The sequence below is a fragment of the Solanum dulcamara genome, chromosome 4, assembly GCF_947179165.1.
Source record: "Solanum dulcamara chromosome 4, daSolDulc1.2, whole genome shotgun sequence".
NCBI classification, from domain to species: Eukaryota; Viridiplantae; Streptophyta; class Magnoliopsida; order Solanales; family Solanaceae; genus Solanum; species Solanum dulcamara.
Genome location: NC_077240.1, coordinates 80,111,080 through 80,124,938, shown reverse-complemented (window position 1 = coordinate 80,124,938; position 13,859 = coordinate 80,111,080). Strand labels below are relative to the sequence as shown.

General features: G+C 38.0%; 2 protein-coding genes across 3 annotated transcripts; both read right to left on the bottom strand.

Annotated features, from left to right (window-relative positions):
• Positions 1 to 998: 998 nt before the first annotated feature.
• LOC129887823 (cyclin-dependent kinase G-2-like) lies at positions 999 to 4,993 on the bottom strand. 2 transcript variants are annotated; one of them, XM_055963054.1, is made up of 6 exons: positions 2,558 to 4,991; positions 2,265 to 2,400; positions 2,080 to 2,168; positions 1,772 to 1,886; positions 1,576 to 1,682; positions 999 to 1,491 (listed from the first exon to the last, which is right to left on the bottom strand). In XM_055963054.1, the coding sequence occupies exons 1-6, from the start codon at positions 4,531 to 4,533 to the stop codon at positions 1,392 to 1,394; spliced, it is 2,523 nt and encodes an 840-aa protein (XP_055819029.1). In that variant the 5' UTR covers positions 4,534 to 4,991; the 3' UTR covers positions 999 to 1,391. The 2 variants fall into 2 exon arrangements, 1 of the variants encoding a protein (XP_055819029.1); XR_008766500.1 differs by lacking the exon at positions 999 to 1,491 and adding an exon at positions 1,974 to 1,996 and having other exon boundaries at positions 2,558 to 4,993.
• Positions 4,994 to 5,480: 487 nt separating this feature from the next.
• On the bottom strand, positions 5,481 to 13,650 carry LOC129884404 (DEAD-box ATP-dependent RNA helicase 32-like). Its single transcript, XM_055958708.1, has 13 exons — positions 13,456 to 13,650; positions 12,899 to 13,221; positions 12,598 to 12,764; positions 12,387 to 12,496; positions 12,206 to 12,279; positions 9,267 to 9,417; positions 8,841 to 9,128; positions 8,017 to 8,340; positions 7,527 to 7,718; positions 7,237 to 7,392; positions 6,687 to 7,123; positions 6,221 to 6,384; positions 5,481 to 5,954 (listed from the first exon to the last, which is right to left on the bottom strand). Exons 1-13 carry the CDS (start codon positions 13,648 to 13,650, stop codon positions 5,632 to 5,634), a joined length of 2,904 nt encoding a protein of 967 aa, XP_055814683.1. The 3' UTR covers positions 5,481 to 5,631.
• Between the last annotated feature and the right edge of the window lie 209 nt (positions 13,651 to 13,859).

Below are 13,859 nucleotides of genomic sequence, written 5' to 3'. Positions count from 1 at the left end.
AAAACGAATCAACATTTTCTTCCGAACAAAAAGAAAATAACTAATCAATAGCAAGATCAGTTCTTGCTTCATCTCGCTTAGCAAAACTTTGTTAAATAGAAACCGGATAATGCTTTCATCCAAAGAAAAATGGTGGTCTTTCAACCTAAGACTAGCATTTTGAAATAAATTTCGAAAGAATGAAACCAAAATTTTAAGATAACAATGTCATCCATGGGGCCGACCATTAACATCATGTGTGTGAAACTCCATGTTAGTGAACAAATAAGCACTATACTAATAAATATTATAAATTTGGTCAAAAGTCCTATTCAGAAATGCTTCGGTTAGCCTTACGTTTCAGTGGCATTCAGTCATGTCTACTTACTAATAGATAACTTCCATTATCAGCATTAATCTAGCTGTCAGTAACTTCAGAACCCCATGTAGATAAGACAGGTAACTGTAATCGGTCCCTAAAACATGGAATGATTATGAAGCAAATCCTACAAAAGTACACAATCCCGCAGCTTGTTCATAATATCACCATAAAAGTCCGCAACTTCCTTTAAATGATTTTGAAAAGTTCATCACGACTTCCATCGCATTTGAATGACATCACTAGACACGCACAGAAACATGTAGTATTCAATATTAATGTTTGTCCCAAAACAACAATGGAACAGGTGAGAGTTATGTGTCCTAATCCCTTGTGGTACAGACACTGATGTGCAACCTACCCATGTAGATGGAAAGGGCCAGAAGAAAAGCATGTTAAGTAAACAATAATGAAGCGTCAAAGCTGCAAACATGGGGGGCAATAAAACATTAATGTTGATGGGAAAGCATAATTGTCATCCTTGATTACTATCCATGTATTCAGATCCAATAATTACCTTCATATGTGCAATAGTTTCATTGAAATTCTTCGTCAATGAAAAACCTAAGAATTCCCCATCTGCTTTACACCACCATCTCTTGCAAACAGAATATGAAAATTAAAATCGACATACTAGAAGTACAAAACCAATCCATATGTTTAACAAAATCAATTTCAAGAGCATTGTTTACACTGCCAATGGGTAATATGTTACATACACGAGTTTCAATTGAAGCTCTTCCTTAACAGGTAAGCTCACTATGCCACCCCTTCTATGCAAGCAGTCTCAAAGATTTTGATAAGGCACCAGGAGCTTAGTAGGTCAACCTGCAACAGATCTGATAACGCACAGCCAAAAGAATTGTTTCTCGATCTAATTGTCAGATAAGCCTGCTAAAAAACAGCTGAACTGATCGTCTAGCAAACAATTTTTGCAACTTCCTTAAGTGCATGGCTCTAACCTCAACCACGTCAACCCATGAGTATTAGAGAAAGCAAAACTCAAACAGTTACTGAGCACTATTCACTTATCTTAGCCAAACAATCCACCAGTTCCTAACATCCCTTGCTTCAGTTCCTTTCTTCGCTGCTCCTCAAGAGGATCTGGACTCTTCATTACTCTTCGCACACGCCTAAAAACAACACAGAACATCAATTAACAGTCCAAGGAGCTAAACAAACTCCCATCGGAAAATTAGCACTAAAAGAAGTTTTACCTATCTTGCGCATGCTGTGCAGGGAAAGTAGGCATGAATTCTTTAGACTTGGGGAGAGGAACTTCACGAAACCACTCATGGTTCAAAGCAGCATCGGCAGTTATTCTCTGCAATATGTCATATAAACAACAATATCAAAAGAAGTAAAAACAAAATAGTACAGAATTTAGAAGTTCCCAAATGTAATGGCCATCACCTTCTCCGGATCATAAGTTAGAAACTTATTCAACAGGTCAAGGCCAGCCTCTGATAGGACTGGTAACCCCATGAAGGCTGTAGACTTTTGAAATCTCTTTCTTAAATTATTAAACCTAATCCAAACAAATCAAATGGTTAGTCAAAACATGAAAATATTTCTCCACCATAGATTGTCATCAAAGGAGGCCAGAAAGCCAAACCAGAATCACCCAAAGCTGGAAGCCTGGGAAAACAGCGGCAAAAATAAAAACATGAATCTCTGGCCAACAAGAGCAGCAATAGAATATAGAAGAAGATAATACTTACTGATGCTTTACAAAGTTGACCTTCACCCCAGGAAGCTTGGAAAACCCTGGCCAAATCGTCTCATTTGGGGTGCCAAGAATTCTGAATATCTGGTAAGAAAAACCAAAGTACATTAAGACTTGAAACTCATGGTAAATGACATACAAAATCAAGTAAAAATTCTCCATCAGCAGCTAGAAAGATACCTTGTCAATTTGATCAACTTCTGTTTTCCCATTGAAGAGCGGTTCTTTGGATAGCATCTCAGCCATGATACAACCCAGTGACCACATGTCAATTGCAGTAGAATATTGCTTGGCTCCCAACAGAAGTTCTGGCGCCCTGTATGCATAAAAACTAATCAATCACTAGCTGAATAGAAGCCAGCTAGGCGAGAACTCAATAGAAACCTTCATCTACATATACACACGGGGCAATAGAAGTATGAGTATCTACTTAAATCTTTTCAGATTAATGAAGAATAAAAATTGAAGCTCACCTGTACCACAAAGTAACCACCAAATGAGTGTACGGTTTCAAGGGGCTCCCATATTGACGAGCTAAACCAAAGTCACAAATCTTCAACTCACCTCGGTTGTTTAGAAGCAAATTTGAAGTCTTCAAATCTCGGTGTAGGACCCAATTATCATGAAGATACTTGACACCATGCAAAAGCTGGAGCATAAGACATTTGACTTCACTTTGGGTAAATGGTTGTTTCATCGTCTCCATTAATGCCTTCAGATCATGTTCCATGTACTCCATCACCATAAAAATACTGTCAAGACTGCTTCCTACAACTACTTCTTTGACATCTACAATTGAGGGGTGATGAAGAGAAATAAGAATGTTAATCTCCCTTAGAGACGTCAAGGGAAATCCTTCTCGTTCCTTCTCCATCTTAACCTTCTTTAGTGCAACAATTTCTCCTGTCTTCTTATCTTTAGCTCTGTAAACAACCCCGTAAGTTCCTTCATCTATCCTGTTAAGCCGCTCGAATTCATCGACACTTCTACACCCCAGCAGCATGTTTACGCTCCTTTGTGGTGGAAGTGCAGGCTCTGGTGAACCACGAGAATCATGTGCATCTTCAGATTCTGTATCTGACTGGCTAACACTAGTCCCATCATAATTACGGTCCTTATCCACACCCATTGAGTCATTCTTATCTAATTCATTGTCCTGGTAGCTATCTCTGCTGCAAGACCTAATATGCTCATCAGAGTCTGAAGACCTTGCTCTATTTCCTCCAGAGCTTTCTCTCTTGAGCTCCCCAAATTCTGGAGTTAGTGATTTCCTGCGTCCACCCATTTCAGCTGACTGGGAAACTGCTCGTCGCTTCTTCAATAGGGGCATATCACGACCTGAAATCTCACCTTCATCAGCTAGAGAGTCGGCATCAGTTGCCCATCGAGATGATCTTATAGTCGGCACGGGCACATATTCCTCATCTTCTACTTTCCTGGCTTCCTGATTGGGCAATTGCTCCTCATCAGGAGGTGGAGAGCATATGTCAACTGGGGATTCATCAGATGCATCCACATGTGAACCAAGTGCTGTATTTGGATTACTTGGGGATGGCTCCATACTGTGAGCCGCATTACTATTCAACTGAGAGATCTGATCAACCCTTTCAGGGAGAAGATTAGCCAACTGGCCAGATGACTTTGGCAATGGAGGGGGAGGAGGTAGCTTAGTAGACGCTGGTGAATTTCTACTATTTGACATTCGATTTACTTCCTTATCTTCCCTATCCCATATAATTGGAGAGAACTTTCGTTTCTTGCTCTGTACAGGAGACTGGTGGTTACCATTGTCGGCATTCTTGGTCTTCTGGTCCGACTCAGTAGCCCCATCAGACCCACTCTCACTAGACAATTCCCCAGGCTCTCGGTCAACAGCCCTGACACTAAAGCCACTTCTCCTCGCTCCACCAGCATCACCATCACTACTACCAGAATCACTCTTGCTTGACATGGACCTATAACTGCCATTTATCATATCCCTTTCTTTTATAGGCTCTCGGTCAACAGCTCTGACACTAAGCCCACTTCTCCTTGCTCCACCACCATCACAATCACTGCTACCAGAATCACTCCTGCTTGACATGGACCTGTAATTTCCATTTATCATATCCCTTTCTTTTATAGGCTCTCGGTCAACAGCTCTGACACTAAGCCCACTTCTCCTTGCTCCACCACCATCACAATCACTGCTACCAGAATCACTCCTGCTTGACATGGACCTATAATTTCCATTTATCATATCCCTTTCTTTTATATCCTTCTGTCTCAACCTACCCCTATCTCGACCACTCCTGTCATGAACTCGATCCCTATCAAAATCCCAATCCTCAGACCTAATTCGTTCGTAATCCCCCTTGGAGTAATCAAGCTCCCTCCGTGAAACCTCAAATTCAGCCTCACGCCCCCTAAATTCATTATCCCTGTAACCACCATGTCTTCCAGCAGCCATATAAACGTCTGTATCAAAGAAAAGCCTAATTTCACCTAAAAACCCTAACCCTAATTTCACCAAAAAAGTCAGCAAACCCAACAAACCCTAGATCGAAGAAAAATGGAGTTATTTTGAAAACTCAATAGCAGATCTGGAAAAATGGAACGGTGACGAGCCTGAGGTTGAAATTGCGGTTGTTGTGCTTCCTTTGCTGTTGTTGTTGCTAAGTCGGCGGAGATGAAACCCTAGGGGTATGAAAGAGAAGGAAAAAATGGAACGGTGACGAGAGATAAGGTTCTCGGGGTCGGCGTGGTGGGTGCGTACGTGGGCCTTGAAGACAAAGAGGAGAAGTAAACCAGAGGGAAGTCGGTGGCGGCGAAGTTTTGAATAGATGGGTGAGAAACAGGGAGCAACGCCGGAGGTTACAATAGATGTTAGTATGTTATTTTTACAAAACTATCCCTACGTTTGGTGTTGACGGTTGAGCAGTCTGGTAATTAAATTTGTAAAAATATTTCTATTAGATATTTTCGAAATAATTTTTTTTAAAAAAAACATGTTTTTATATTATCAAATATCTATTACGTAGCTAAGTCAATTATCAAATATCAATTCTAAAAAATAACATTAAATTGTAATTCAACAAGATTGAGAATTAATTGGTCTTCCTCCTTTCGGACCTTGTTAGTGGAGAATTTGTATTGGGCTTGATCTTGGAGTGAAGCCCAATATTTTCAATATAAGGTTTTTTGCTTGACGCCGGCCTTCCGCTGCCATATGTACCTTTGTTGGTCACAAAATGTTATATCGCAAACTATTCCCGTGATTCGTACCTTTAATTCCGATAAATAATTCAACACAACCTTCAACATAAATATACACATTCATCAAAATTTGTTCGACTAATTAATATTTATTATTAGCACCAATGTAATAGAATGATAAATATTCTATTATATTTTTCCTTAAACTGTGCATGAAAGCAACTGCATATAAGCTAATCATCTTCATGTTTGCCTCGTAAGTGACCCAATGATTTCTACCTATTCAAGGTACTATTATAACAGCATTGCTTCTGAGAATAACATAAACTACAGCTACCAAAATGTTGTTCCATTATGAGTGCATGGAATTTAGCAACTTCAGAGCCAGTTCTTCTTGTTCTGCCAAAGATATAGCATCAGCAGCAATACCCTCCTTTTTAGACATGTGCCCTGTCCTCTCGCCATCCTCGTTGTCACTGTCAAAATAAACCTTTGTTTTCTTGTCGACTCTACCTCTGGGGATTTCCATGTCTGACCCAGAGAGTTCTTCATCTTCATCCTCCTCTCTCCCTCTCTTGTTCTTCATCTTCTCCTTGATTCGTTTTTCGTCCAAATCCTTGTCTTCCTTGTCGGCCACCTTCAAGTTCTTTCTTAACTCAGCATATCTCTGATTTACTGCATCGTCGACAATAATAGAACAAAGTGTAAGAAAGTAACAGGACTAGGGCCGAATAACCAAATTTTGCTGCACACAGTATGCAAAATATGCAGGGAACAGCTAGACAGACTCAGAATGCAAGTTCCAAGAGTTGAACTAAAAAGAGCAGCAAAAGTTCTATAGTTTCCCAGATATAACTCGGATATAATCAAAAAGGAAAATTTCAAATAGTACAAGATATTGAAATCAAAGCTTTTGAGACTCTTGGGTATATCAATAGCACCTTTTTCTTTGTTGAGCTGAACAGCGTCTGCACCACTGCTTGAGGCTGCTAATCTTGCAAGAGGAGGTAAGGTGTTCCCTTCCTCATCAAACACAACCCTTGTCCCTACTGGTCTATGGACATTGATCTTTAGTTTCTTTTTATTCGTAACTCTAGTGGCCAGCCTACAAAACAATTCAAATAACAGGAAGCAAAATCAATCACAATGAAGATCATAAACATTAAAATGAGAAGCAGCTAAGAGAAATATAAGGTGAATTGCAGTACGAGTATTATGGAGATGAAACATCGGATATATTTAAGGTTAGCAGTCCATTGCTTAATGAGAGATTTTCAAAAATTGCATTTCCACCATGCAATGCAAGTAAGATTACCAACAAATCCATTCTGGTAAGCTAATTCCTACTTGCTTAAAAGAAAAAGTTCTACACATCTAATAGACAAATCAGAAAAGTGATTGGCATACATGTCATCCTCTTTGCTGTTAATATTTTCTCCAACTCCTTGCGTCTCCTTAGCTAGAAGGATGTCTTCATCCACTTCCTCTACATCTGATTTACCTGTATCTGGATCCTTATTTGGAAATTCTGGCTCCTTAATTGGAAATTCCAACAAATTATCATTAATTGTGTTCTCCCGTATGAGAGATAATGCTTCAGACTCTGTCTTCCCTTTGAGTTTCTGTTTCAGAAATCGGATTTTGGGGGTCATAGGAAGACCCAATGAAGCAGAGAATTCATCAATAGGAAGTTTTGTAACATCAAGTGTCTCTTTATCTCTCTGTTTGTGTATGGACTTCAAATATGTCACGAAAGCCCTTTGAGACAGATGCTGTAGATCAGGGTACTTGACCAATAAAGAAGCAAGAAGATCCGAGACAGACTGTATCCTCTTTTCATTTGCCTGTTTCACACTGATAATCAGACAACAAAACAACAAGATGCTTTGCGAAAGAGATAAATTATAATTTTATGTCCTCAACTTCAGTTGTTAAACAAAAGTGGATGAAATCCTACCTTGATAACTCGAAGGGGAATCTTTTTCTCTTCCAACTTTTCAAGCATCTTCACTTCAGATGGCATCACAAATAAAACAGATCTTTCGCCTGAAAAGTAACGAGCAGTGCGGCCAACTCTGTGTATGTAAGCAGCACAATCTTCAGGACAGTCCACCTGAAAGGTGAGTTTGCATCATATACATGTCAAACATTCTAACTTCTTTACAATAGCATTGACATTCTTTAACGGATGAAAAATCATTAGTTTCATTTCAGGCTTTCGACTCTAAAAAAACATCAAGAACTAACCTGGACAACCCAATCAACTGCCTTATTAAAATCAAGTCCCCTCGAAGCAACATCAGTGGAGAACAGAACAGAACGTTGTTCACAAAATTGGGAATAAATTCCCATCCTTTTATCTTGCTTCATCCTTCCATGAAGACACTTGAGGGGAATCCCAGGACGGAGTTTTTTGAAAGTTTCAAAAACAAATTTTACCTGTTGAATTGGGAACAGTAAGAAATGAAAGAAGGAATTAAATCACCAGAAAAATAAGAGCAAAAGTTTGAGCTGTTGTATACTCTGAAACCCGATTCAGTATAGCAGATAGAAAATTTTCTGTTTTTCAAAAACAGGTGATATACCGAAGGTCATTAGTGCTTTATGACATTAGGTACTAAACTCATTTTCCAGCACTCTAGGATTAAGTGCAATATTCACGTCATCTCACGATAAAATGTTCACTGTGAAGTGTAAATTCTCAATTTTACGGAACACCAAGAAGTAGTTCACATACCTGCTTGCAGCTTGATAGGAAAACCAATATCCTTGAATTAAGATGTGCCTTTATAAAACTCCACAACATGTCAAATTTCTTATCAAGAGGAACAAGCATTGCTGTTTGTTGCAAGCGGTTGGGAGTCGCAGTATCAGACTCCTCATGTACACCCAAATATTCAGGGTCTTTCAGACTGAGCCTTGCCAGATCTTGAACAGACTTCGTCTGGGTTGCTGAAAACAACAAGGTCTGCCTATGTTTAGGCAATTGTGAAATGATTGCATTTAATTCCCTCTTAAACCCCACATCAAGAATACGATCTGATTCCTCCAGAACTAAAACCTGTTCTCTGGCAAGGAAAAATGCACCCAAGTCAACAACTAAACAAACATCCATGATTCTAATGCATAGGATGAAGACAGGTAGACAAGTGTTTTCACAAAAGAAAGGATGTTTCTTTGAAGAAACAATTGAAATAGAATAAATAATAAATAAAAGACAATAATTTCAAAAAATGCAGTAGCTTCAACAGACCACTGTTCAATAGCTATGTTTCCAAGAAAAAAGCAGAGAAAAGGACAATGAAGGAGGTTCCAAACCCCACCAAGGTAAAAATGAGGGATTCAAACTGTCCCTAGATGCTATATAATCACAATTAGAATGCTGTGATGAGCAAATTACAGCATTATTTTCCGTGCAAGGTAGTCTACACTAACATTAATAAAGTAGGAGCTCAAAAACAATTCCTGATGATGCAGAGTATATACTCCCAGCCTCTTATCAAGGACGAGACATGGTAAAAGAGCCTTAGGAGAGGAGGGGGAAAGAGCTGTAAACTGGACCTGAAGTTGTGAACAATCAAAATTTGGTGTCTCATCCATATGCTGAAGAGGTCGGCCAGGAGTACAGACCAGGATGTTAAGTACATTAACATGCTCTTTTTCAGCGTCAACATCTTTGCGGCCACCAATCAGAAGGCCAGCACTAAAGCCATGATGCTTCCCAACAGATTTAAGTACTTCGAAAAGTTGACCCGCTAACTCCCTTGTGGGAGACATTATGATGCATCCAACAACATCCTCTGGTCCCCATCGAGCTTTATACAATTTCTCTAGCACCAAGAAATAAATCTAATTAAGTGGCTGAATTTATTAAGATAGTAAAAAAGAGAAACTACACTACTAAAGAAATAAGGGATTCAAGCACCAAAGTGCCAAAAAACAACGTTGGAACTGTGGAAGTAACATTACAATTAACAAATTGAATACCGAAGCAGCAACCACATAAGAGATTGGACATCTACGTTCTTTTGTCAAGAAATAACAAGGGGCTGATTCGCATGAATAAGAGCTATCTAACAGACGCTCATACATTGTGAAGCCAACATTCATACCATATCCAAACTGAATGCCTGCACTACTAACAATAAAGAAACATAAAATCATTTTTAACTTTGTCAGGAGGAACCATGCAATTTTGGACAGGGAGCTCAGCTATTATCGAAGATTCTATGGTAAAATGTTTCATTTGTTCATAATACTCTGGGAATTGTTCGATAAATCGTTTTTAATTTAGTCTACACGAATCATGACTTTTTTGAGCAGGGAGCACAGCTAATAGCATTGAACACTTTGTAGTTCCATAGAGCTGAATTCATGTCAAAAGCATCAGAAAGAGTTTGACGAGACAATATGATTCAAATTGCTTCGAGCTAGAGAAAGATATGATAAATTTTTTAATTAACAAGAGTACATAATCTTCTAATATTTTTTATAGTGGAGGTCTCGAGGCCAGCTTGGAGTACACCTCGACTCTTCCCCTGGGTACCTACTACCCCACCAACACAAGTATCGAGTAACTCTACCGACAAAGGCTTGGGCAGATTTTAAATGAAAACACTATTGTTTTTGCTCTGTGGAAGCTTAAACTCTGATTTTCAAGGTTTGCACCCACTTCCTTGAGTGCAGATAAATCTTCTTATGTTTTGGTCCGTCTCTTGATACTAAAGACACAATTGTCACGACTAGGTTGCAATTTCTCTTTCATTTGTTGTTATGAGCATCATATATCCATTGATTCTTATTGTTTATCAAAAATATCCATTGATTCTTATTAAATTAGCACCTCAATTTTTATAAGTACTAGGCACCTCATACCTATTATCCTTCTGACATTTTAGCAGCTTATATGGCACATCTTTTAGTTCAAAGCTTTCTTATTTAAGTCACTATTACCAAATTACAACTAACTGTTTGTTTCACTCCACTGGTCCAGTCTTATTCATCCAATTAGCTCCAAAAGACAGGCTAGTCCAAGCAACTTCGTCACTTTCCCACGAAATTCCATCTCCAATTCTTCATAGATACCACTCCTCCTTCTAGAACACACCCATCTGTCGTTTTCTCTTTCAAAAACGCGATCACATAAGCACATTTATTCATCCCTGTCCTTTTAATTTTCTGCTAAGCTGGTTTAGTTTAAGATTGCAGTAATTGATTAGGTTCCACTGTTTGCGATGTGTTCATATTGTGATGAGAACCTTTCATTGAAGGCTATGATCTTGTAAAGTAGGAAGAATTATCCGGATTAATACAAGAAGTCCAAGTAAGCATCACGTTCTCCATTTTTAAGGTTAATACTTATTACAGCTTAGCAAGCTATAAACTAGCAGTAAGCAAGGAAACTTCAGAATAGTTTAGTAAAACACACTAAACATAAAAGAGGACAATGGTACTTATAAAAAAGTTAGGAAAGAAGTAATGGAGACAAGGAACTCAAAAGAAACAAAAAAAAAACATTATTAAGCTTTGTACAGCTAGTGATGATTTGAAATGTAAGAATGATGGAAAAGCCGAAGGTATGGAAAAGAGAAACATGGAAGAAAGGACTGATAAATGGAGATGGAAAAGTCATGAAAACTGAAAACTAGGTAAGAGAAAAAGGTAGTAGTCAGATGATGTACACATTTGTGTACATTACAAGTTTAACAGAAACTCATCTCATTATTCAATACAAAAGAGGTATTATAGAAATAATATATGAAAAGCATCACCATTAAAACAGTGCATTTGTATTAACATTGTTTGCGTTTCTCATCCATTGTGCAGTGTGCATTCAAAAAAAATTGTGTTTTTAGCAATTGTTATTCAGTTCTTTACTTCTAGAATTCCTCTAGTCCTTTTTGTGCATCTGTATCCAAAATTACATCTCCTGACAAATCGCCAAAGTATATAGAAAGAATAGATCAGTAAATGATAAGCCTGCAAATATTATAATATTGAGATCTTGGTGACATTAATGTCTTGTGAAAGCTTCACCTTCCTCCCTTCCCCCACATAAAAAAGGGAGGATACTAACAGCATGTTTGGATAAGCATTTTTAAGTTGTTTATAAGCTGAAAATTACTTATTTTAAGCTAAAAAAAAATTGGGGTAACTCAACTTATTTTTTCAGCTTATAAGCTGTTTTAGATAAGTTAAGTCAAAAATGACTTTAAGTTGGCCAGCCAAACACTCGAAAAAGCTGAAAGCATCTTATAAACTAATCCAAACGGACTCTAAATAGCAAACTAAGAGAGTTTGAAAGATGACATAGTACAACACCATTTAAAGCAAAAAGAGAGGTAAGACAAGGGGATCATGTAATGCCCCTAATTACTTAAGCTAATATTCGCACTTCAAGAGGTTATTTCTTGACGATATGATCTACTTCTACTTTACAACTCCTTAACTCTAACTTTGTGACGTGGGAGAACTCGATTTTCTTAAATCCTTACGGTATTATAAAGAATTCTACTGGGGTAGTTTAGTAAATTATCATGACATATGCATATCCTTATAATAATAGAATCAAGGTATGATATTTTAGAACATGGACAGCTATTATTGACTTTTTGGACAACAACTTTTTTTTCCAGCAACTCTAGTGATAATATCACTTGTATATTATATATTTTTGGAAGCTCCTCTAAAAAGGTCGGTTTATTTAAGACTAAGGGACATTTATAAGTCTCTCATAACTTTTTAGTTCACAAAAATCACAAGAAAAATAAGTTCTACATAGCTAAAACTCAAGACACACCCTAGCCTTGGGTAAGTGATCAAATCCGTTTTGAAATTGTGTAGTTGTTAGTAATGAACCATCAGGAAGGGCGTCCAATCGGAGCTTCCTTTGACAAAATCATTTATCAACCAATCTAGCTTTGTACCTGGGCTTCAAGCTGTGTTCTTCAACTTTAACTTTGAATACCCACTTGTTCTTCAAATCTCTCATTCCCTTAGGCTATTTCACCAACTCATAAGTTTGGTTCTCATGCAAAGATTTCATCTCATCTTGCATGGCTTCAATCTATTGATCTTTATGCTCATCTTCCATGGTTTCCTCATAACACTCTGGTTCAACTCGTCAGCGAGTAGCACATACTCATTAGGTGAATAGTTGGATGAAGGAATGTGTTGTCTTGTGGACCTCCTAAGAGGATTATTTGCTTCTTCCACAACTTCATGAGCAGGAGCATCATGAATAACAACATCATTGTTATTATCAATATCAACATGTTGATCTAGGACATGATTCTAGGCATTACTATGATCATCATACCCATCAACATCATGCACATTGTATGAGGAACTTGATCAAAATGGACTACGCCATCAGAACTTGAAGATTTTAGCTTTTCCGCTTTGTCAATATCTTTAATGGTTTGATTTTCCATAAAGACGATACCGCGGCTTCTCACAAGCTTCTTCTCAATTGGATCATATAGCCTATAACAAAATTCATCAAGGTCATATCCAACAAAGATGCATTGTCTTGTCTTGGCATCTAACTTTAACATCTCATCTTTCGGCACATGTACAAAAGTTTTGCAACCAAATACTCTCAAATGGTCATAAAAAACATCTTTGTCATACCAAACTCTATTTGGAACATCACATTGCAAACAACAGCAAGAGATAAGTTAATAACATGTGCATCAGCCAATAAGGCTTCACCCCAAAAGGAGTTCGGCAACTTTGCTTCAGAAAGCAAACATCTAACTTTTTCCATCAAGGTTCTGTTCATCCTCTCAGCCAACCTATTAAGATGAGGAGTCGTAGGAGGAGTCTCCTGGTGTCTAATACCTTGATGCATGCAGTATTCGTCAAATGATCCACAATATTCACCACCATTATCTGTACGAATACATTTTAGTTTCTTTGTAGTTTCTCTTTCAACTGTAGCCTGAAATTGCTTAAAGACACCCAACACTTGTCTTTAGTCTTCAAGACATAGATACAAAGCTTCCTTGATAAGTCATCAATGAAAGTAACAAAGTAGAGTGCACCACCTAGAGTCCTTATCTTCATTGGACCGCACATATCAGAGTGCACGAACTCAAGCAACTCTGTCTTTCTTGAAGGAGGGCTAGACTTAAAAGAAATTATATTTTGTTTTCTAGCCAAGTAGTGCTCGCACTTTTCTAATTTTTGCACTTTGGAAATCTAACAACAATTTCTTCTTGGCCAAAACATTAAGTCCTTTCTCACTGATGTGGCTAAGCCTCTTGTGCCATAATGTTGAAGAGTTATCGCTTTCAACTGCATTCACCATATTGGCACAAGTAGAAGTCGTAGTCCAGTATAGACCATGATGTTTGTTACCACGAGCCATAACCAAGGAACCCTTAATAAGGTTCTATTTTCCACCGCCATTGGTACTAACATATCCTTCATTATCTAGAACACCAACAAAAATTAGGTGCAGACAAACATCAGGTGCATGTTTTACATTGTTCAAAATTACTTTAGTTCCAACACTAATTTCCAAACAAACTGTACCAACACCAACCACTCTAGATACAGTCTCATTACCTATACTCA